Source organism: Marmota flaviventris, chromosome 5, assembly GCF_047511675.1.
Source record: "Marmota flaviventris isolate mMarFla1 chromosome 5, mMarFla1.hap1, whole genome shotgun sequence".
NCBI classification, from domain to species: Eukaryota; Metazoa; Chordata; class Mammalia; order Rodentia; family Sciuridae; genus Marmota; species Marmota flaviventris.
Genome location: NC_092502.1, coordinates 120,181,231 through 120,207,395, shown reverse-complemented (window position 1 = coordinate 120,207,395; position 26,165 = coordinate 120,181,231). Strand labels below are relative to the sequence as shown.

Sequence of the window (26,165 nt, the reverse complement as noted above, 5' to 3'; positions counted from 1 at the left end):
GGGATTCTCAAATTTGTTTCTATGAATCTTTTAGCATACACCACCCTTTTCTCATTGCCAAGCCTGGGATGAGAGAGAGAGAGAAGGCCAGTGACTGCAGTGTGAAACCACATGGTCATAGGAACCCTGAATTTTCGGATCTGTGTTGTCTGATCCATTCAAGCAGATTATACATTTCCAGCATGGAAAATGACAGTAGTAAGCTTTACACTTCAGGTATAAAGCTCCACTTGCTAAGCTCCACTTCATGTGCCATAACCCTGTCACAACCTTGAGGAACAGAATTAGTCTTAATTAGATTTAGTTTTCTACGTTAAGAGTCTAGAAGGAAGTTAGGTTTATATGGTAAACCTATCTAAATTATGTTCATGTGCTCTTTAATCTCCCAGTGATTTTCATGATCCAATGAAAGATTAAAATAAAATTGTTCTCAAGGGTAAATTCTCTTAAATGCAGCATTACTCAAATGCATGCTTTCTCTTTTCGAAATGTGCCCAGCTTTCTGGAATTTTCCCAATTAAGAAACTGGAAACTCCTTTGTTGTTGCTGTTGTTGTTATTGTTGTTGTTGTTATATTGAGAGCCACACCAGACTGTTCTACAGTTGAAATCAGCAAAGATGTAGGAGTCATAGGTATTTGGTCTTGGAACATGGAGACCTCACTTATGTCTCAGAAAACTTGGATCAAGCAAAAAAAAAGTCACAAGTAGAAAAACAAATCTAGAAGGAAGAGTGACTCTAGAAGAAAGGTTCTTGACCTTGGCTGAACATTTTAATGATCCCAAACATTTTTAAGAATATCAGCACCCAAACTGCCTCCCAAGACAATTAACTTAGAATCTTTGGGATGGTACCTACACATCAGTATTCTAAAAATAAATAAATAAGTAGAACTCTCTGTTACTTCAGTATGTAGACATCATTGAGAACCACTGATCTATGGGGAAAAAATCAAGAGGCACATTAGCCCAACAGTCAGCAGAAGGAAGCTGTATTGGCTCAGGAGCTGGACTTATATGACAGCGTAATGCTAATCATCCAGCTTTCTAGTCTGATCCCCATGTGACTAATGGGTACACATATTTTAAGAAGGCCTTTGAGGATAAGAAAAGAAATTTAAGATTTTATAACAAGGCATCGTGCCCAATGAGAATTTAGAAAAGTCCATTTGAAATTGTATAAAATTCCATAGAGATAAAATAAATGAGCCAAAACTCTCTTCCCAAACTTCAGTGGGCTAGGAAGGAGTGCTCATCTGTAGCTAGTAAGCCTATTTAAACTCTGTTCTTGGTTTCCACAACCTGCGAGGAGTTTATTTGTTTGGTTGTTTATGGAGGCAGCAGGCAGATGCTTTAAAACAGAATTCAGGAATACATTGCAGTATTTTATTCATTTGCTCACTTATTCACTCATCCATTCATTCTTTCATGTAATATTATAAAGCATGAACTATTGACTAGGCACTGAGAGTAAGAGGAAAATAAGACCAAAGTCCTGCTCACCGAGAAGATTCTAATGTAGTGAGGGACACATAAACAAGGACTTCTAAAAAGTCTGTATGTAGTGCTACGATAGTACAGACTCATGTTACAGGAGCTAAAGGACATTTATCTCTCTGTCTTGAGGCTCTGAGGAAGGCCCCACTGAGCCAGGTCTTGAAGAATGCATAGGATTTTGATGGATGGATATACAGGTGATGGTCCCTATAAGCAAAGGAAACGGAACTATGAAGAGATCAAAGCCCAGAAAAGTTGACATATTATGGGGAGCCTTGTTTGCAGGACTGAAGAAGTTGAACTTTGTTTTACACATGCTGAGGACCCAGCATCAAATTTAAACAGTGAAGTGTTAAGATTTAATTTCATTTTTGGCCTTTTAACATGAAGCATTCCCAGAATTAGGGCATTTAACAGCAGAGTACAGAAAGAAAATATTATTAGTATCTTAATTTTTTTCCCGGTTATTGGTATGTTTTAATTAGTCCTATGTTAAATTATTTATATTTTATAAAATAAGTATTCATATATTAGAGCAGTGCTGAATCTATTTTTTAAAAACTGTAAGGATGTACAAAAATGTTTGGAGCCCACTGGTTAAAGGATGTATTAGAGGTGAATCACAGGAAGCCTAGGGGCAAACGTGAGACAAATGCATACACGTGTGACACAGTGAGGCCCAACCAGGGGTTCTCAAATTTGGTAATACATTAAAACTTTCGTGGAGCACTTTAAAAAATCATGCAAGGACTCTTTCCTATACCCTTCTCTCCCACCCCCACCCCCACCCCTGCTCCCAACAAACAACAGGTAAATCAAAATCTCTGATGGTGTGGCACAAACACGAGTGTTTGAAGCTCCTCAGGTAATTCTATTAGTGAGAAATCAGAGCTGAAAAACAGATTTAAGATATCACCATGGCTGAATTGATGGTGTTGCAGTCGAGGATCATACCCCTGAACTAAGTAGAAGCAGTGAGAATATAAATGAGAGAGGTTTTTACACTATTTAGGTAGTAGAACTAATAACATTTGATTAAGATCTAGATTCTGGAGGCTGAGGAGATGGAGGTATAAAAGATGACCCCAGGTGTCCGGCCTGAGGAATTGATTGAAATCATCATGGAGGACAATTGGGGAGTAAAATCAACATGTTCAAATGCAGAAGAGAAGACACCCAGAAAATGCACAGGGTACAAAGTCAGGAAGATGGAGATATTTGAAGGACATCCACAAGGACAAATCAGACAAGATCTAGAAAACAAGTGCACAGAGTTAACCTTAAATCTAAGCACTTGAATCCTGAAATCCATACTTTTAAAGATGATAGTGAATTATTGTTTAAGTGCTTTGATGAGCTTTAATTCACAAAGGGTAGGGGGACAATGGAGCATGGAAGTTCTTAGCAAAGAGAGGACTTTGTATATTACATAGTGCAAATAGTCACTTTTAAATTTCTTTTCTATGAAATTAAATTAGGTCTTTAAAATCTGCCTCCTTTAAGTCCTTTTTTTTTTGAACAAGTAAAGCAAATCATGAAAACATGGCTAGCAAAGCTATCTATGTCTGCATTGTTAACCGCTTAAGCAAAAGACTGCCGCGGATTTAATGATTTGGCAGTACACACATTTTTATACTAATCTTGTTCCATGGGCTTCAGCCTATCAATAGAGTGTGAGTTGTCAAGGGCCATTTAGTTAGCTGGGACACTGAAGCCAGAGGAGCACAAATGGCTCTCATGGTGGATGTGCTCCCACCTTGCCCCTTTTCAAGCTTCCTCTTAAGCTCAGACCCACAACACTGCCTGCAGCTACTGGAGTTTAATAAAGGATAATGTTTTTTTTTTTCTCTTCAATTTTTTTTTTATTTGTTTTCCTCTTGCCCCAGCAAAAGCAATTCTGTAAGGAAGCCAGTTTGAGGAGTCAGCAATTTGAATGAGGATAGCATTGCCCTGAAGCCTATTTTTAAAACTCAAACCACCTGCTCTAAATTTTCACTGACTCGATTCTTCAGCAGTTTCTAAAGATTTATTTAAATCCTAATTGCAGTGTTTATGAAAGAATGGGCATTGCCAACTTCTGGATTCAGCAGGGAGGCACAGCCATGCTATTTAAATATTCTAAGTACCTGGCTGCACACAGCCGTCAGCGGAGCAGCACAGCTAACCTACCATTTTTCTCCTGGCTCATGTTCTGTGGGGCTAAGTATTCCCAGGAGAGAGAAAATAAACCAAAGCCACATTTTAATGTACTTCATTTGTTTAGGTGTGATTACACAGCGGGTTAGGAAGAGAAGGGGCTCCCACTTCCTCCTGGTCCTCATCTCCCTTGATCTCCCCAAGTCCTACTAACTCTTGATCTGTATTTTATAACCTGATGGCTCTCTATTTTCTTTACTGTCAGCTAAAATGCATTCCTCAGAAAGTGTCTGCTCCTTATGAATAAAGTGACCACCCAACTGAGATTGCTCAGGACAGCACCAGTTTATGCTTATTTCCCAGTGTGAAATAATTATATCCCCTTTCAGTTTCCAAAGGGACTCAATTTGAATGAGAAGTGTTTGGCCTCCTAGCCCATGGAGACTCAGCCATGCATCACTGGAATGGTACACCAAACTTCTTTTTTAAACTCAGGGTTCTCCAGTGGGTCAACTCACAAGACCTAGCAAATCCATATTTTTCTCATTGCTTTCTTTACCCAATTTCATCGAAGTATGTAGTCCTTCCTATACTGCTTCTTCCTAATTCAGCTCTCTACGAACATTTGACATCAGGGGCATCTCCGTTCTCCTGAGTCCAGCTGATTTAAGGACCACCAATGTGCAACGTCTTCTTACCCAGGAGCTCCCCAGATTCCATTAATCTCTTACCCTTTGTGGATCTAAGCTGCTTATCCTCTAACCAAACTCACATACCCTGCCCCATCTCACAAAATTATCCATCCCTGATTCTCTTACTTGAATTTGGCTTAGAACTCTGCTCTTGCTCCTTGTCTTGCAAGCTGTGCCCTCTTCCTAGTCAGAAACTTCCAGATCCGTTTCTCAATATGTCTTTTAATGTTTTTATTAGTGCATTAGAGTTACACATAATGGTGAGGTTCATTTTGATATAATCATACATGCATGGAATTTGCTCCATTTCATACCCAATGCTTCCTCTTTCCCTCTCCTTCTTCCCCTTGTTCCCCTTTCTATACTTTACTTGTCTTGCTTCTTTTTATCTATTTTTTAGTCAATGTACATAAGTGTGAAATTAACTGTGTCGTATTTATATATGTACATAGCATAATTTGTTCAATTTTATTCCACAGTTCTTCCCTTTTCCTGTCCCATCTCCTTCCCACTCTATCCCCTTATTTTGCTATAGCTTTCACATTTAAGATAAAATATTTGATCCTTGATTTTCTGAGCCTGGCTTACTTAGCACAATATTCTTTAGTCCCATCCATTTGCCAGCAAATGCCATTTCATTCTTATTTATGGCTAAATAAAACTTCATTATATAAATATACTTTCTTTTTCCATTCATCTATTGATGGGCACCTGGGCTGGTTCCAAAATTTGGCTACTGTGAATTGTGCTGCTATAAACATTGATGTTCCTATATTGCCATCATATGCTGATTTTAGTTCTTTTGGATAAGTATCAAGGAGTAAGAAAGTTCAGTCATATGATGGTTCCATTTCTAGCTTTTTTTTATTATTATTATTGGTTGTTCAAAACATTACAAAGCTCTTGACATATCATATTTCATACATTTGATTCAAGTGGGTTATGAACTCCCATTTTTACCCCGTATACAGATTGCAGAATCACATCGGTTACACATCCACGTTTTTACATATTGCCATACTAGTGACTGTTGTATTCTGAGGAATCTCCATACTGCTTTCCAAAGTAATTGTGCTGATTTTCAGTCCCAACAACAATGTAGGAGTGTACCTTTTTCCTCACATCCTTACCACCATTTATTTCTTATATTCTTGATGATTACCATTCTAACTGGAGTGAGATGAAATAATGTAGTTTTTATTTGCATTTCTCTGATTGCTATGCACATCAAAAATGTTTTCATATATTTGTTGGCCATTTGCATTTTTTCTTTTGAGAAATGCCTCTGTAGTTCTTTTGCCCTTAATTCATTGAGTTATTGCTTTGTCAAATGAATTCAGTTCTGTATAATTGAGACCCATGTGAACTGCTGAATCCAATTTGGGGGTATATTTTTTCCTTTTTTTTTTTTTTTTTTTTTTTTTTGTAGTGCTAGTGCTAAGGATTGAGCCCAGAGCTTCATGTGTTCTAGGCAAGTGCTGTACCACTAAGCTATACCCCCAGGCCCTGTTTTCCTTTTTTATCTGATTGTTTTAAAACAACACAAAAGTGCTAATATCACTTTTACCAAAAATTCAAGTCAGATATAAGAGATAAGAGCTGCATCTTCTACATAGAATTTAATCTCCTAAGGGTTGGGAATTGAGAGAGCTCAAATCAAGAACTATTTGCTCATGCCAGACTGGGAAATGTACATTTGGTGGATACAGTTGACTGAGGTCCAGGTCTGTCCATCAGCTTTATACACTAGTCAATGCTGTTTATTTCTCTTGGGGTAAAATTATTAGTGCTAGGAACAGTGGAGAACAAATCACACTCACCAAACTCACAAGAGACTGAATTCAAATTTAAAATGCCTGTTATTATTTGCCAGAGTTGGTATAATAGATGCTTCTTGATTTACCATGGAATTATGTCAAAGTAAATGTATTCTATGTTGAAAAAATTCTAAATTGAAGATGCATTTCATAAGCTTAGCCAATAGACACCATAGCTTAGGCTGGCCTACCTTAAACATGCTCAGAACACTTACCTTAGCCTACAGTTGGGCAAAATCTTCTAATACAAAGCCTATTCTTAGATTTGAATAGTTCATGTGATTTATTGAATACTGTACTGAAAGTGAAAGCACCATCCATAAAGTAAAAAAAAAAATCAAAACATGGTTAAATTGGGGACCATTCATGGTCCTGTCAGATAATCAGGATCTTTTTATCAAAAGAAAAAAAAAACACTCTTGGGACTAGGGATATAGCTCAGTTGGTAGAGTGCTTGCTCACATGTACAAGGCCCCGGGTTCATTCCCCTGTACCACAAAACAAACAAACAAGCAAAAACCACTCTTAATTTTCATGAAGATCTCAGTGTTTCTAGATATCAGAAAAAGGATCCAAATGATGTTCATATATTTATTCCCTATGCTCTGCCGCAGTCTGGCTGGGCACAATCAGAAGCCACTTGTCAAAAGAAACTAACTTTATTTTTAGAACCAAACACGCCAAACAAAACAGCCTCTCAGGAAAAATCCTCAGAGCCTCAACTGCCACCACCGGCTTTCCACAAGCCTGTCTCTCCCCCCACAAGCTTCTTTCCACCTCCCACAATCCTCCTGCTCTTGAGGCCGATTGGCTGGGTCACGTGGGCAGATCCAAAAAGTCCCCCAATGAGCAGCTCCGTGGTCTGAAAGGGCAGGGAAACAGTCCAATGAGCATCACCGCAGAGGAGCCAATCAGCTAGATGTTGCTGGGGCCGAGGAGCCAATCAGCTAGATGTTGCTGGGGCCGCTGTGAGCCAATCATCAGCCGGCAGCTGGATTGCTGGCAGCTGGAAGTTTGCTGGGGCCCCTTCGGCTGTGGCTCTCAACATCTCCCCCTCTCTGTTTAAACAACAAGCATGTGGCTTAGGGACCGTGTCTGTTAGGCAGTCCAATTCAACATATGGTCCTTACCCGTCATCGGATGAACTGACCTCTAGGCGTCAGCCTCCTGTCTTAGGTTGGTACCACTGCAATTGGATCATACCCGTCACTGACTACCGGTCCAGCATACAGCTATACTTGTGGATAGGCCTTTGCACCAGTGGGGGGGTGAGGTTCTTTGCCTCACCTCTGTTGGCCCCCAAATTTTAGACCATCACTAGTAGAGGAGGATGCAAAATGCCATGACATTAAGCCAATTGAGGGCTCCTTTGAAAAATTGTACCACCGGTGACATCATCAGCAAAAATACCCCAACACTACCACAAGTCGCTGCACCAACAGATAGTTCACAATGCATACAGGTGAGCTCACAATGTGTCCAGGCAAGTTCTGCAAGCAGTTCAGTGATGGCTATTGTAGAAGCTGTAGATTGGTTTTATCTTTGACTTCACCAGCACTGGGATGAAGATAGGAATTCTGGCAATAATGACTAAAGAAAAAATTATGTAACATTACAGAAGGCACTAAAAGAAAACAATTTTCTTAACAATTTACATTATCTTTAAGAGAATTATTAAATATAATGAAAAGGAAAGGTGAAAGTAAACAAACAGATCTGTTAACCTTCTTTTTTGTTTACATATTAAAACAATCCTCAACAGTTGTTTACCCAATTTAAATTAAACCATATAAATCACGTGAAAAAAAAAATATTTGGATCCATATTATCATGAGCGCTCATCATATATGATATATGGACATACGTACATTCAAACATATAACACAAAACACAAGTGTGCACACATAATATAATACATACAACACATAACATTATAGTAAAGGCCTTATAACTTTTTACAGGTGAAATCTCCATTGCAATGTTTAAAAACTCTATAGTCAAAAAATAGAACTGATCAGCAAAACATTAACCTAGGTCTGTATGAGCTCAAAAAACAAAATAGAACTTCATGATATGGCAAAGGGCAATAATAAAATAGATATTGAAAAAAGCATCCTGGTTCTGTTGCAGATGTAAGAATAGCCAAACTGGAGTTTTGGATATCAGTTGTTATGGATTTGAGCCAAATCATCTTCTTTTTGGTCTGTAGAAATTGCTTTAGTTAATCTTTCTGGAATCCAAATCGGCTGCTGTTCTCCCTGTGGAAACACATAAACAGACCCCCGACTCCAGACAATCACTGGGTCAGGACCTTGGTTAATCTCTCTGGAATCCAAATCGGCTGCTGTTCTCCCTGTGGAAACACACAAACAGACCCCCGACTCCAGACAATTACTGGGTCAGGACCTTTCCATTGTCCTGTTAGAATATCCTTCCAAAGTACCTTGGGCTTATGCACATTTTTTGGACACATATGCCTTTCCGCAGCACTAAGTCCTGATGAATCCAAATTTAAAAAGTTTAGAGTAAAAAGGGTTATTTTAAGTTTATCTTTGGGGAATATATACCCCTTCCCAATTCCTTCTTTTTGCTTTAATAAGTACATTTTAATAGTTTGATGAGCTCTTTCAACTATGCCTTGTCCCTGTGGATTGTATGGGATTCCTGTTATATGAGTAATGCCAAATGTTGAGCAAAATTGTTTAAAAGAGGTAGAAGTATAACCAGGGGCATTATCTGTTTTTAACTGTTTTGGAACACCCACAGTGGCAAAATTTTGTAAGCAGTGAGCTATAACATCTTTAGTTTTTTCTCCGGCATGAAGGGAGCCCATCAAAAATCCAGAAGAAGTATCAACTGTAACATGCAAATATTTTAATTTTCCAAATTCTGGCAAGTGTGTGACGTCCATCTGCCAAATATGGTTAGGTATCAATCCTCTAGGATTGACTCCAAGATTAACTTGTGGTAAAAAGGTCACACAATTTTGACATTGTTTTATTATTTGTCTAGCTTGTTCCTTAGTTATTTTAAAACGCTTTTGTAAAGTATTAGCATTGACATGGAACTTTTTATGAAAATTTATAGCTTCTTCTAGTGTAGAGAAAATATGTATGTCATGTGTAGTTTTATCTGCTAAATCATTGCCCAAACTAAGGGCTCCAGGCAATCCTGTATGTGCCCTGATATGTCCTATAAAGAATGGATCTTTTCTGTCCCAGATTAGACTTTGTATAGTGGAAAGCAAAGAGAAAACAGTAGAAGAAGGGGAAATCCTACCAGCATCTTCAAGAGATACTATAGCATTAACTACATACTGACTATCAGAAAATAAATTAAATACAGAATCTTTAAACATCACAAAAGCTTGTAAAACTGCATTAAGCTCTACCTTTTGAGCTGATTGTTTGGGTACTAAAAATGTAAAAGTTTGATCAGGGGTAACTACTGCTGCTGTACCATTATTTGACCCATCAGTGAATATATTTGGAGCATTCATGATAGGTGTTTTTCTTGTCATTTTTGGAAAAATTACAGGATGCAATGACCAAAAAGACAATAAAGGATTAGATGGTAAGTGGTTATCAAATGAAACATTAGATTTGCACATGATTATTGCCCAAGTATTTAACTCATTAGCTAACTCATCAATTTGATTCATAGTATATGGAGTAATAATTTTATTGGGAGAAATTCCAAACACTCCCTTTGCTGCTTTTATTCCTTTGAGTATTAATTGTCCTACAGCCTCAGGATACCTAGTAAGAATAGTGTTAGGAGAATAAGATAAATGTATCCATAATAATGGACCTTCTTGCCAAAATACTCCTGTAGGAATATTTTTTGTTGGTAGTACAATAAATAATAAAGGCAAACTTATATCAATTCTATCCAAATGCATATTTTCCATATATGTTTCAATGATTTTTAATGCCTTTCTTGCTTCAGGCGTTAACATTCGGGGTGAATTTGGATCTGATGGACCTTTTAGGATATCAAATAAAGGTCCCAACTCTCCTGTTGGTATACCTAAATAAGGCCTTATCCAATTTATGTCTCCTAATAACTTTTGAAAGTCATTAAGTGATTTGAGTTGATCTACTCGTATTTGAATTTTTGGTGGACGGACCATGGTTGAGGATAATAGAACTCCTAAATAATTAATTGGAAAATTTAATTGTACTTTATCTATTGCTATCTCTAGATTATAATTTTTTAATAAGTTTGTAAGTGTGGCATAACATTCTAGCAATGTGTTTTTATCTTTGTGTGCTAATAATACATCATCCATATAGTGAAATATTTGTAGTTCAGGATTTTGATTTCTAAGTGGCTGGATTGCTTTGTTAACATAAATTTGACACATAGTTGGGCTGTTAGCCATCCCTTGAGGGAGTACTTTCCATTCATATCTCTGATCAGGACCTTCATGATTCAGTGCAGGGATAGTAAATGCAAAACGTGGACTATCCTCAGGATGAATTGGAATTGAAAAAAAACAATCTTTAATATCTATAACTAAAACATACCAGGTTTTTGGCAAAGCAGACAACTGAGGAATCCCTGATTGAGCAGGTCCCATAATAACCATCTCATTATTAATGGCTCTTAAATCTTGCAATAATCTCCATTTACCAGATTTCTTTTTGATGACAAAAATGGGAGTATTATGGGGAGATACAGAAGGTTGTATATGTCCTTCCACTAATTGTTGTTTGACCAGGTCATGGGCTGCTTGTATCTTTTCTTTAGTCAGGGGCCACCGAGGAACCCATACTGGTCTTTCTGATTTCCAAGTAATTTTTATTGTCTCAGTGGCCCTTTCTGAAAATCCAACCCATGTCTTTCTGTTCCCTGATCTATTTGTATTGGTGCTGCTATACCTTGTTCTTGTTTTTCTAATCTTTTTCCTTTCCTAAAACCTTGTCTAGTCATAATAGTGGGTGCATTTTGGTTGATGTTATTTGTTAATGTCAAACCTAATTGATCTAGGACATCTCGTCCCCATAAATTTACGGGAAGATGATCCAATACATATGGCTGTATAGGTCCTTCACATCCTTCAGGATCCTTCCAATCTAATACCATTGCACTTCTATGGGGATTAGTCGCCACTCCTAGGCCTCGAAGCGTTTGAGTGGCTTGTTGTAATGGCCAATGTTTTGGCCATTCTTGACGAGAGATGATGCTAAGGTCTGCACCTGTATCCAGTAGCCCATTAAATTCATGTCCTTGAATATTTAGTTTTAGCATGGGGCGAGAATCTAAATTTAAAGAAAGCATAGCCCAATCTACACCTGTGGAGCCTAATCCCTTGGAACCTCTTTCTACAGTACGACTGGAAAATTTATCATGTAGGCTGGGTATTATTAGTAACTGTGCTATTCTATCTCCTGGTGAAATTACTGATATACCCTTTGGAGAACTGGCTATAATTTTTATTTCACCTTCATAATCGGGATCAATTACCCCAGGACTTATCATAAGTCCTTTTAGAGTAGAAGAGCTGCGTCCCAATAATAAGCCTACTGTTCCTTTGGGAAGAGGTCCTTTCACCCCTGTGGGAATGATTTGAACTCCCATCTCTGGAGTTAGTACTGCTCTGGCGGAGGCGCAGATGTCCAACCCTGCGCTCCCTCTGGTTTGTCTGATGAGGGATCTGATGGACAATGTGTCCTGGGCACTACCCTGATGGGGTTGCTGGGTTCCTCCAGTGCTCCGTATATTTGTGGTTTTGGGCCCCGGAGCATTGGGCCCCCCTGTCCATTTTTTGGCAATGGAGCCCAATGCCTTTCTCCACGATATCGTGGATAAACACCTGGTCCTTGTTCGTTTTTTGATAATGGAGTACCCTCTATGGTGGTTTGAGAACGGCATTCATTAGCCCAATGTCTCCCTCTACGGCATCGTGGGCAAATACCTGGTATTCTACTCCTTTGATACCTAGTTTTGTTAAACCCTCCTCCAATGGGGCAATTCCTTTTAAAATGTCCTGTTTGTTCACAATTGTAGCATGTTCTTGGCCTGGCATCTAAAGCCTGTTTTACTGCAGCTGCCACAATTTGCCCTTGTTCATTAATGTCTCTGGCATCTAAAGCCTGTTTTACTGCAGCTGCCACGACTTGCTCTTGTTCATTAATGTCTCTACATAATTTAATATATGTGTTTAAATCTTCATGTTTCCATGGTCTAATGATATCTCTGCACCAACGATTCGCTTGCTCATAAGCCAGGTGTTTTAGTAATGGCATTGCTTGTTCTGTATTCCCAAAAACTCTGGTAGCTGTTTGAATAAGCCTATCTACAAATTCAGCATAAGGTCATTAGCTCCTTGTATTACCTTAGATAATTGACCTTGTAAACCTCCATGTCCTTGTAAAGTCTTCCATGCCTTAATTGCATCTGCAGCAATTTGTGCGTATACGCCAGGATCATATGCAATTTGTTGCTGCTGATCCTCATAAGGTCCCTTTCCTAACAACATATCTAGATTTCTCTGAGGATAACCAGCTGCTGCATTTTGCCTAGCCGTCTCCTTGCAAAATTCCTCATTGGCAATCTTCCATAACAGGTATTGTCCTCCATTTAGCACAGCTTTACACATATTAGCCCAATCTGCTGGCGTCATGTTCAAGTTGTTAATGGATTCGACCATGCTTACAGTGAAGGGTGCTTGAGGACCATAGGTTGTTACAGCCTCTTTTAGCTGCTTCACTGTTTTGAAATTTAAAACTTGGTAAAAATCGCTGCCCTCCTGCCTCAAATACAGGGCATGTTAATATTTGAGATCTTGTCTCAGGATCCCAACTATCAACTGCCGGGGTTGGGGACCTCCCAGCATATGGAGGTGGCCTTGTTAGTTGGACACTTACGTCCTCTGGTGATAGAAAGGTGTTAGTAGCAGTCTCCTGTTTTAACTTTCCCCCTGATGGCTTTTTCTGTTTTACACTTTCTTTCTCTGTCTGACTAGCTTGAGAGGCCTTCTCTTTTACTTGAATCTTTTCCTCTGTCTGACTAACTTGAGAGACCTTCTCTTTTACTTGAATCAATATGTCTTCTCCTTCCTCTACCATTGTCTGAACTGAAGGCTTTGGACTAAGCAAACAAGATATGAACGTCCACAATGGCAATGTGCCAACTGGCAGAGTCCCTGGGCTTTTCTTTTCTATTCTTTTTAAATCTTCACCATGATGGTTCCATTGTGATATATTTAACAACTCCTCCTTAAAAAGCCATGGGCTACATTTTTGTATTGTATCAACGTATGCCCTGACTGCTATTGATTTTACTGGGATGCCTCCTTCCTCTAACAATTTACTTAACACTCTTTCAGTTTGTTTTTTACTAATTTCTGATCCCGTATTTCTACTATAATACAACCCAACAAGATGACGCCTAACAAAACTGAAACAGAGTGAAACAAAATTGAAACAACACAAAATCATTATAATAGCCTCCTGAAATGTCCATCCGTCCTTTCTCCCTATCTGTTCCTCAGATGTGAGCGGTTTTTCTTCCATCTTACACATCTCCAGGGACAGGCAACTTAAAACAAAAGTGAAACAAAATAACAAAAGAAGAATCTTAAAATGGCTACGCATCCTCTCGCCCTGCCCTCAGGGGCGAGCAGTTTCACTTACCCTCAGTCGCTCCCCGTGCGAGCCACCAAATGCCGCAGTCTGGCTGGGCACAATCAGAAGCCACTTGTCAAAAGAAACTAACTTTATTTTTAGAACCAAACACGCCAAACAAAACAGCCTCTCAGGAAAAATCCTCAGAGCCTCAACTGCCACCACCGGCTTTCCACAAGCCTGTCTCTCCCCCCACAAGCTTCTTTCCACCTCCCACAATCCTCCTGCTCTTGAGGCCGATTGGCTGGGTCACGTGGGCAGATCCAAAAAGTCCCCCAATGAGCAGCTCCGTGGTCTGAAAGGGCAGGGAAACAGTCCAATGAGCATCACCGCAGAGGAGCCAATCAGCTAGATGTTGCTGGGGCCGAGGAGCCAATCAGCTAGATGTTGCTGGGGCCGCTGTGAGCCAATCATCAGCCGGCAGCTGGATTGCTGGCAGCTGGAAGTTTGCTGGGGCCCCTTCGGCTGTGGCTCTCAACAATGCTCTTCTTTTTTTTTTGGGGGGGGGGTGGTATTGCAGATTGAATTCAGGGGCACTTGGACACTGAGCCATATCCCCAGCCCTATTTTGTATTTGATTTAGAGTCAGGGTCTCACTGAGTTGCTTAGTGCCTTGCCATTGCTAAGACTGGTTTTGAACGCATGGTCCTCTTGCCTCAGCCTCCAGAGCCACTGGGATTACATCCATGTGCCATTGCACCCAGCGTATTCCCTATTCTATTGAGTGTTTACTATGTGCCAGGCCTGAGCGATTAAGATAATGCCACTGAGTGAGGACCCTGCTTCTATGGAGTGGAAAGACAAATGTGCACACTCACCAACTCAGTACAGACACCCCTCCTCTCCCTGGACCACACCCCTGTAGTGTACTCTCCATCCTTGGATTTCCATACCTTCATTCCAAGCAAATCATCTCCATTCTCTTCTGATAAACTCACCTCTAAAATTTTAAAATTCACTAAGTCACACCTAAAAGAAAGCTCTTGCCCTATATGTTGAAAATTTTAGATAAAACCTAGTTCCTCTATGGATTTTTGAAAATGCCCCATTCTCACCAAAATATCATCTGTTAGTCTTATCTTGGGCTAAGTTTACTTCTGCAGATGCCTAATCACATGTACTTTGTAGCGTTTACTTAATAACTTTGCTCCCAGCAGGTGACTTTTTCTGGTCCCTATCTGGAGACTAGATAACAAAGATACACACTGCTTGTTTCTGAAGGCACCTCATCCCTCTCCTCTTATGAACTATGTTATTTAACCCATGAAAGTCATCAGAATAGATTATTAAATCTAGCCTAGCATCCTTTTCTGTCTCTCTCTTTTGTCTTTAACTTACACTAACTGGCATGCACCTGGATTGCCTTTTTTTGACAAGGAAGTGGCCATTCTTAAAAAAAGGTCTGAAGACAGATTCATCATCATCTTATCCTCTGCTTTGAGAGGTCATGAACAAACCAGTTGCTTCTGAAAAGAAAGTTCCTTTTCTAAACACAAGCTTTATCAAGAGAAGAGATGACTTAACCACGATTTCCAGAGTTCATTCTCATATGAAGGAACGTCATCAGGGCAAGGCAGCACATTGCTTTCTGCATCTGCAATGGATGGGAGGGCTGGGCTGTGTTACCTTTGAGAGGAGCTAGATGTAGACTTTGAGATAAATTTTCTGATTTTAGGAATTGGTAAGTATAATAATATGAAAACATTTCATAATAATATGAAAACATATTATTCTGGATGGATAAGACTCACCACACACTTTTTATGATGCTAACAGTTATTATTCCATAATTGAAGGGCGAACTGCCAGAATATTTGAAGGTAGACATTAGGCAGGTACAGAAGTTAGGAGTGCAGGCTATAGATTCCGACTGGAGTTCTTGTCCTCATTGCCACATGTGACTCAACCACTTTTCCCATCTGTAAAAAGAATATTATAAAGGTATTCACTTCCTGGAGCTAGTCCCAGAAGTAGGAAATGAAAGCAAATTGCCTAATATAGCCCTGCAGGTACTACCTACTCAATAAATGTCAGTTGAATTTAAGATTCCACATCCTTGATTATTACGATGAAATCTTATTAATTAGGGGCCTACACACTTGAAAATATATTACACTATTTGCTTTATTTCATATGTATACCTCACAGCAAAGATAACCTGCTAATTAATAATGCATATAAATGTTATAGTAAACTGCAAATCCCACACAAAAAATTTTTTTGATGTTTTTCTTGACAATTTATAAATAGGCTGCCCTGAAAAATGTCTCTTTGTCTTAATGAAAGCCTACTGAAATTCTAAGAAGTTACAAAGGTTACTATTTATCTGATTTAAGAAAACAAACCCTTTTCAAAAAATGCTTAGCACCATTTTCACATAGTCACTCTACCAATTATAAATGATTCTTATCTCTATATTAAAACCAATCTGACAGAACCTTGACTTCTCAGCACTTTAAGAGTTGTTAGTTCACATGTCCAAATGTAACTAACATCCCTGCATTTCTTCAGATTTTTCAGAAATGCATATTTCTTCATGGGTGACTAGAGCTAGTTTAATTTGTTTTTTTTTTTTTATTATAAATTTCCCACCAGGCAAAAACAAAATCATATTCTGTAGAATTCCATGCTTGGTAAACTCCATCTAGAAATAATGTATCTGACAAAATTGCTCACAGTTTTAGTCACTTCATGACCAAAAACAAAGCAAAAAAGTGATTCCCTTTCCTTCTGGGTCTCCATTCCCACCCAATCAGCTTTTCCCGGACAATTAATAGTCATCAATCCTTTAATTAGACAACATATGCTGGTCAGCTGCTCATGGCACTGTGTAAAGTATTTTGAGGGATACGAAGAACCCCACTTGAAATGCACAATCTAGCTGGGGAACAAAATACCCCTTGTATGGGGGGTGGCAATTGTTTAATGTGTCGATTTTCTTTCTGGCCTGATGAGGACTTCTGGAATTAGTGGTAGTGGCTGTGCAATGTTGTGAGCATGCTAAAGGCCACAGAATGGGTTTTGAGTTTGTGTTTTACACCTAATACAGAACAGAAATTAAGCTCCAAATACATGGTAGAAAAGAACTGTAAGAGCAAGTAATGCCCTGGATATCATGATGCCTTGGATATCACAATGAGATCTCATTAGTTTGTAGCTGATCCCCTGTGGGCTATAGTCATAAGGCAAGACCTTCTAGCAGAAAGAAAACTCAGATCTGGAAGGCTTCAATCTCAAATAGCTACAGGGGGCAGGCGGGTAATGTAAACAATTAAACAAGTAAAGCAGCCAAGTATAAAATTCAAACACAATTTGCAGATTAAATACATAGAAGAACATTTTCACAAAAGAAGTGGAATGATTTCTCCTTTCCTTTGAAACACAAAGCCCTTTCCTGTGAAGCTTCCATTTTCCCACTGTTAATAGAGATGTGGTCACCGAGAAACCTAAGTGTAAATGGAAAGAGCACTGACAATCGGCATGTGGATTTCATGTCAGAGACGATTGGGTGTGACAAGGACTGTGGTCAGCTGCAGAGAAAATGATGACATTTTGAGATGTACCAGTATACATGGAAGGCATGCCCTCACAAATTCATAGGACTGAATATTCCAAGGTTTAAAGATACTTCAGAATCTGAATATATATTTATGGGAAGAAATTCTGATTTTTTTTTTTTTTAAAGTTGGCCCAAGATTCAATTTTCAACAGTCTGGTCGCAGCCAGGTGTAACACACAGCAGACTCCTTTTGGGGGACCAACTTTGATTGGGAAGGAGAAGAGGATGAGGGGTGTGCTTCACAAGGAGACTCACATGGGCAGAGCTGTAATAGGGCTTGTGTTGAGTCCAACCACCAGAGGAGGAGGGATGAGCTCGACTGAAGAGGGGGAAGGGTGGCTACATTGGCCAGGATTATTCAAAGCCATAGAATGGCCATTGCATGGTTTCAGACTCCTACCATTTAGTCCTGCCTAACTAAAGACAAGGAATGAGGGACTGAAATCCTTGACGTTTTTTTGTTTGTTTGTTTGTTTGTTTTAAGCAACACTAGCCTTTGGCTGAGCTCTCATTCTTGCTTCTCTCCAATTTCAGCCAGCTTTCTTTGGCCCTTCCTCAGGAAAATAGGGCAAAAGTCTTACCCACTCCTCATAAAGTCTACTCCAGGCTGGGGTCCAGCACAGGACAAGCTTAATATGGCAGTTTGTCCTGCTGCTCAGCAATCCTTACTTTTGGCCCAACTGTCACTCACCAGGCAGCCAAATGACCTTTCTTTGTAGCTTTGGTTCATCCGATTCTGTAGGAAAGGGAGGATAAGACTTTGGAACTGCAACTAGAATCTGGAAATAGAAGATCTTATTTGGGAGTTTGGGAATAGAAACTTAAGAACAGATCATAGGTTTCTAATTAGAAATTAAAATGATTCACTGAACTATTGTTTTAGTAGCAATTTTCCAGAAAATAAAAACAGCAATTGTGATTTTTCTTTCAAAGTGAATTCCAACTGGTATTTAGGAGTTTCCTGAAGCAAAAAAAAAAAAAGAAAAAAAGAAAAGAAAACAACAACAAAAAACAATTCTACAGAATAGTTTATGAAAACAACATGGGGTAGCTATTGATGTGTGGGAATGAGTTATGTGTCACCTCTAAGATTGTTTTAATGAATGCACTAGAGAAAGAGGCTGAAGGGGCTGGTTAAATGTTCAATGTTAGAAATGTGATTATTATTGTTAATTCAGTGCAGTCACAAGTGGAAAGGACTCTGTGGAATGCTGTAATATTTCAGTACTCTTCAAGTGCCAGAGTGACAGCCTGGAACCTGCCACCTCAGTGAGCAGCATGCTTTTGGCCTGAATGCCCTGTGGGTTATCAGTCTGAAAAGGTGCCAGACTTCTCCAAAGCTTCTTTTGCTCAAGGGACATTCAGCAAAGCATAGAGGACAATGCCAGTAAGCCAGGCCAGTGCCACCAACCAGAAGGCATGGCATTTGTGCTCTTCATGTTCACTAGCATGTACTAGAATTCCCTTCCAGAAAAGCAGTTGCTTTTCAGTCTCCACCGAGGTCAGAACAAAAGGATCCGACTTAAACACTTGCAGGAAGGGTTTGTATTAGGGCAGGAAGATGTTTTCTAATGAAGGATTCTATCTGTCACTGGAATGGTTTCTCCAATGTTGTGGAGATTCTAAGGAATCTCCAAGGACACTATAAATTCTCATTCACTTAAGGTAGCAATTCTTTTCTTAAGAAATATATAAGCTTTATTGAAATATAATTCATATACCATAGAATTCACCTATTTAAAGTGTACAATTCAATGATTTTAAGATAGTCTCAGTGCTTTGCAACATTCATCACAATCAATTTTGGAATATTTTCATCACTCCAGAAAGAAACCCCATACCCATTAGCATTCACTCCCTACCACATTCAATTGACAACCACTAATCTAGTTCCTGTCTACAGATTTACCTATAGTAGACATTGCATGTCAAAGGAGTTGTATAACATGTTGTCCATTATGCTGGCTTGTTCCAGCATAAAGTATACCCTCTCCAAAGCTCAGCCACAGTATCAGTACTCCACTACTTGTTATGGTGGAAGAATATTCCATTATATAGATATGCCACATTTTATTTATCCATATAGACAGTTTCTACTTTTTTCCTATTGTGACTAATGCTGATATAAACATTTGTGTATGAGATTTTATGTGGACATGTGTGTTCATTCGTCTTGAGTGTGTAACTGTGGAGTTGCTGGGTCAATTACTTGTTTAATCATATGAGAAACAAAAGAAGCTTTATAATTTTAAAGTTTCCTCCAGCAGTGTATGTGGATAGTGAATCTTTTTTTAAAAATTGTGGTAGAATATATATATATATATATATATATATATATATATATATATATATATATATTCTATATATATATATTCTATATATATATATATATAGATATAGATATAGATAGATAGATAGATAGATAGATATAGATAGATATAGATATATATATAGATATAGATATATAGAGATATATATATATAACATAAAACATACCTTCTTAATCATTTTAAGTGTACAGTTCAAGAGCATTGAGTACATTCACATTGTGGTACAGCCAGAACTCTTCATGTTGCAAACTGAAACTTTGGATCTGTTAAACAGCACCCCATTTACCCTGCCCCCAGTCTCTTGGGGACTCAACTTTCTGTCTCTGTGAGTTTAACTACTCAACATACCTCCTGTAAGTGGAACTTTCTGTGATTAACTTATTTCACTTACTGTAGTGTTCTTAAGATTCATTTATATCATAGTATATGTCAAAAGTTCTGTCCTTTGAAGGTGAAATTATATTTCATTGTGTCAGATGACACTTCTATTTATCCATTCATAGGTTGGTTCTACCTTTTGGCTATTACCAGTCGTGCTGCTATGAGAATGGGTTCACAGAGGAGAGTGAATCTTAACTTTTTTATGTGTGTGTAAGAAACCTAAGCAGACTTATGCATCATCTGAAGACCTGTACCCATAACCTTGATTCCATTTTAGGTGTTTCTAACACAGGGTGTGGCTCCAACCCTAGGAAGTCAAGGCATAGGATCACACCACTTGGGCCTCTGAGTGAAATCTGGTTCACACCTTCTCTCTGCTGTTTCCTTCAATGACTTGCACATCAAAAGTGGGCACAGGGCTGGAGATGTGACTCAGTGGTACAGTACTTTCTGGGCATGCATGAGCCCCTGAGTTTGATCTCCAGCAACACACACACACACACACACACACATAAAAAGTTAAGACACAAATTGACTTTGTGCTTCTTCCTTTGCATAGCTCACACATTTTTCCAAACAAAATCTTTGCAAGCTTCAGTCTGCCTAACACCAAGAAGACCTAAAGCAAAAGAGGTCATCTATAGTATCCCACTGTGCCTGTAATGACTTTTGGAAAGTGCAGGAACCATCGTTTTAGGAACAGGCATAAGGAAGCCGAAAGCAGAGATATGCCAGGCCACAGGGCAATGCTCATCCAACTCAGAATCAATGTCATCTCTTCCAGAGAGAAATTAGGAAGGTTATGATACAGGAGGAGCAAGAAAGGATGATCAGAGTTTCCATGATTGAGCTGAATGAAAGTGTTCACTGATGATTTGATGAAGACATATGTGTGCTGAAATTATTACTAGCAGATGATGTAGTCAGGGACAGGTGTCCAAGGCTGGAAGCTAAATCAGTAACCTATTTACCAGGAGATCTTTGTCGGACTGACAGCCAGCTGGCTATGTGACCTTGGGCTACTTATTTGATCTTGCTGAACCATACTTCCCAACCCTGTAAATTGGAAGTAATCTTCAGAGTGTTACAAGCCTCTGTTTCTGAAGCATCATTGAATGTTGTGCTAGCTTGCCACTAACATTAGTATTTACGAATGGAGGATAAAGATTTCTGAGAAGCTCCTAGAAAGCTTCTGTTACTATTGTTGAACTTGAAATACTGAGATACTGACTGGAAGAGATAATATCCATGAAATCCAACAAATTAGTTGAAGAAGAAAGGCTGGAGTGAATGGCCTCCCACATAAGTGACTAAAAGAAGACTCTGATTCACCTGTGAAAAGAATTGTGAACTGCATGGTAAACTCTGAATCTAAACAACTAAATGATGAATATTGATTGTAAGTTTAATGCTGATATGTTTTTAATATTTCATTATATGAACAACTTATGCTATTGGTCAGTGAGAAACACTCTAATTTCAAGAAACTTTTATAACTATAATTCTGTACTTCTGAAGAGAGACAGCTGTCATAATGACTAGCTTGATAGATCATCTTAAGTAGTACAAGATACAGAGAACCTTTTAAATGATTAAGAAAGATTGTTTCATTTGGTGCACTGACAGTGTTAAATCTATTTAATCATGTTCTAATTGTTTAAATTGGTGAAAATTTATAATCTACTTTGGAATTATTAATTAACGTGGAACTTAAAATTTAAATGGAACCAAATAGTAGCTGACTTATGGAAGGCATCTGGAGAAGTGGGAGTTAATCCTTCACAATTCAGCTCTGCCGCTTTCTAGCTGAGCTAGGAAAGGTTTTAACAAATTGCCTAGCCATTTTTTTTTCCTCCATTTCCTTATCAGTAAATTGGAGGAAATAAGTGCTTTGGATAGTATCTACAAGGCAGTGGTCACTCAATCAATGTTGTTTCATTATTACCATTGTTGTTATTGTTTCAGTTTGCTTGGAACTTGAGCTCACATTTTCTTATTTTAGCCTCATAATATCCCTGTAATATAGGTAAGGCAAGTGTCATTAATAAAACAAGTAGAGATCAGAAATGTGACTTGCTCATAGTCTCAAAGCGAGGAAGTGTTGGTATTGGGAGTATCAAAATGTGTGGGCTGATAATCAAGACTTGTTACCATCTCCTGCTCAGTCATACTGGGGAAATGTGTGTCATTCTCTTCCTTGGACACTCTGTCCTGAGTAGCCATGTGTTCTTGGGGCCCCAAGTTAAGGCAGAGAAGCTGAGGACATTTAAGATTTTGTGATCAAGAATCATTTTAATGACCTCAAGTGAACACCGGCATCATGAGGGCCTCAATGCCTAAGTTAAAGGAGTTTCATTTGGCAAAAGCTGTGTGAACCACTTTTTATAACAGCTAAACCTTTTACAACACCTTTCATGTTTAATAACTTCCAAACATGCTAATAAGTAAAAGAAGTATTGGCAGAAGTGATAATAGAATTGAACCTGTAAATGAGAACTTTACCAAATTCTAAAATTATTTTCTCCAAAGTCTCATCCAGAAATCTTGGCTACTTCAGTGGATTCTTCATATCTTGTGACATGAAGCATCCTTTTATTAGTACTGGGAAAATGACAAGAAGGATGCAAATAGTTCTGATACCTAAGCAACAAAGATATTGCTTAGATCCATACTTGCCCTCCCCCAAATCTAGGCGCCATTGTTGAAAGGTGAATGTTCTAGCCCAATTGTACGAACATTAGCTAAGAGACCTCGGTTGATACCAGTCAGCCATATCCACAGATAAAGAAGTGCATAACATAATAGAACTGCGTAATCATTTACCAAAGAGACAAAATGAAAGAGAGAAGCCAAAGACAATTTGATATATCCACTTCTATTTTATAGAACCTGGTTCTATTCTTATTTTTTCAGCCCAAATCCTGCCAAATATTCATTTGTATTTTAACAATAGAGTAACTAGTGAAATTCAAGCTCATTTTAGTCACCTAATCAAATATTATCATAATTAAATTAGAAATTTTAACTCATGTAAATTGTTTTATTTTTCTGTCATGCTCTATGCTAGTTAATAAAATAAATATTTCTGGGTTATCTGAGAGATTTTGACACAGATGCAAAGTGTCAGTCTGTTCTTTCTCCCTTTAGTCCCAAGAGCTGGAATGAAATCACCTGATTTAATCATTTGGAATCCATGTGGCTCCTCTGAGATAGGGCCAGATGTAACCAGAGGATTTATAGGGTGTAAAATTCAGAATGGATTAGAAAGCCTTTCTGTGTTCAGCCCAATACATCCTAAATCAACATCCCCTGAATGGACGAGAGCAATCTCTGTCTGGCCTAGTGGGGAAGTTGTCATGGCAACTGACTGGCAAGCTCCGCCAGTGGAACATGAATGCAAACAATAGAGTGATAAGACTGTTTAAAGCAGCATACTAAGGCTGTTTCTACCCAGGTACAGTGACATGTCAAAGAGTGAAGCTGTCTTTGCGTTTTTGTACCTTCATGCAATTTTGACTACTAATTTGAAATTTATCAAGTGTCCTTTCCAAGTGATTGGTTTAAAAACATTCTACTGATAGATAACTGAAAACACCACTACCCAGTAGATAGATGTGACGCTGTGTACAAAGCCCTGGAGCACTGTTGGGCTAGCTATACAAAATTTTCCTAAAGGAGATTGAAGCAAGCTTAAGGTAAATCCTATGACTCTTTAGTGCCACCTTGTGTCCTAGTAGATACTGGGCATTTCCTGGAAGCCACCCACCCCATCACTGGAGAGCAGCAGGGCAGGCGTGGAAAAAGTTAGATCTGAATTATGTTAGAACTTGGCAGTCACTTTCCCAACAGAATATGCACAAGATATTTTCTAAACCTCAGGCTGATTAAAAATAAAAATGAATATCTTTGGTAGAATGTGGATATGGGAAAAAGGAAATGCCAAATAATGCCTGTTTTAGAAAAGGTTGGAGGCGGCCACATGTGGGCCAGGGTTGTAAGGAAGAGATAGCCAAGACAGACTCAGTGTATAGGATTCTTAATGATGCCATTACTAACTCTTGGAAAAGAATACTTCTTAAAGTCTATTCAGCTATGCTGGTAACATGAATGTATCAGTGGGGAAAAATAAAATACTCCAATTCTATATCATAACTCTTTTATTCATGGTCTTTGGGTAGCAGGATGGTAGTTTGGCTGAAATGATGCTCATGTCCACTTGTCATCTCTTACCCAGATCAAACCCACACCCACTATTGCCCCACCATCACTTTTTCACAATTCAGAATCATAATCGAATCCCATTTAATTTCAGAAATGTAAATGACCAAGCTGTGTTCCTGTGTGTTTCCTCCAGGGTTTGAGTTTTTTGAAACAAGTGCCAAGGATAACATTAATGTCAAGCAAACATTTGAGCGCCTCGTGGATATCATCTGTGACAAAATGTCAGAGAGTTTGGAGACCGATCCAGCCATCACTGCCGCAAAGCAGAACACAAGACTCAAGGAAACCCCTCCTCCACCGCAGCCTAACTGTGGCTGTTAGTGCCCCTCGCACACAGGCAGCTCCAGGGGGCTCCGGTTGCCAAGAAACAGCATTCATAAATGGTCTATTAGCCTTCACTTATACTGCCTAATAATTATTTGAAGGAAGTCTTTGATGTCAATGGCCCGTTCATGCATTCAAATCTTGGGAGATTTATTGTGTTAATATGTGGCAAATATGTGATCTTAAATTTGTAAGGACTATTCATCTATAAACATCTGGTACCTGCATGTGACTTGTTATTTACTTGTCTTCAAGTTTCATTTCTTTTTGTTTTTTCAAATTTCTTCTCAGTTAAGCTACTGCTGGGACTTCAGACTACCATTTTGTTACATCTGACTTTTGTGCCATGGATTCAAACTATGCTACTCACTTGTAGAGATGATGAATAAGGAGTTGCTTGAATGTGTATGTGTGAGCAGGGCGAGATGGCAGGAGATTTAATTTGCTTTCCTCTTAACTGAAAATCAAGTGAAAATGTTACTCTTTAGGGACAATGTCACAGGTCAACTTCACTAGAAACAATGTATCTATTTTTCATTCATAATTGAGGAGGCCATTGACTATAAGTAAATTGAAATATTGTTTTTAAGGCCATTACTAAGCCATTACTATTAACCTGACTGGAACCAGATTTAAACAGTTATATCAATTTACATATTTAAATAAGCAAATATCCTTCCCCAGGACTGCTCTTTCCACTAATTCTACCCAACTTTCTGAATATTTAGGAGCACTGAGCAGATGAAAAGGTATCTACTGGAAGCCAGTTATGCAGTAAGTGTTTTAACCAAGAAGAGTGTGAGTAGCTATAGAATTCCAAGACCTGAGCTCCCCCACTTCCTTAGAGGCTTGCTCCCCACCACACATTCCTGTACTACCACCACCACCACCACAACTCTCTGGAACCATCAACATTCGGAGTAGAATTTAGGTTGAACCTTGTTAGTGCTCCTATTCCTGTAGGATATAGACTTGCTTCCCCAATCGTTGCCTTCTGCTCAAACCTCAGCTATGTTCTTCTATCTATATAGAAGTTGTTTGAGTAACGTTTCAATGGGTCCTAAGTTGAGGAAGGACTGATTTCCTCTTGACTGTTTTTTAATCTGGGTGTTTGTAATTGTGTAAGTCTTTAAACATGCTTACTCTGCTTAGAGAACACTCTGTAGCTGAAAGTTCCAGGAAACCTTTGTATCTACAGCAATTTGAAAAAAGGAAAGGAATCATTTGAACATCCAGACTTTTACCCCAGATTTTCTGAAACCAATGTATAAATTACAGACAACAGATTCCAGTGTTGTGTGGAACCCTGTTGAGGAACTTGGCATTGTGTCAAAGTCCAGTACTATTTACAGTTAGGAATTGGGGAGAGCAGTGATCAGTGCTTGACAGATTCTGAAAGTCACTTCCATTAGGTTGACTTTCTCTTTTTTAGGGGGTTGTGTTAAGGATTTTTTAAAATCTTTTTTTCAAAAACAGAGAAGTGAAAATATTGGGTGCACATTTATTATTTAAGGGTACTGATAGGAAAATATGCATGTATCGAAAGATGTCTCTGGAGAATAAATACCTACAAATCAG

General features: G+C 38.7%; 1 protein-coding gene across 1 annotated transcript in view; it reads left to right on the top strand.

Moving 5' to 3' along the window:
• The window catches only part of Rab3c (RAB3C, member RAS oncogene family), a 266,114-nt gene extending 241,510 nt beyond the window's left edge, over nucleotides 1-24,604 (top strand). The window contains exon 5 of the mRNA XM_027938147.2: nucleotides 24,397-24,604. Within this exon, the coding sequence (XP_027793948.1) occupies nucleotides 24,397-24,584 (188 nt within the window). The 3' untranslated portion in view covers nucleotides 24,585-24,604. The remainder of the gene's footprint in view (nucleotides 1-24,396) is intronic.
• Nucleotides 24,605-26,165: the final 1,561 nt, after the last annotated feature.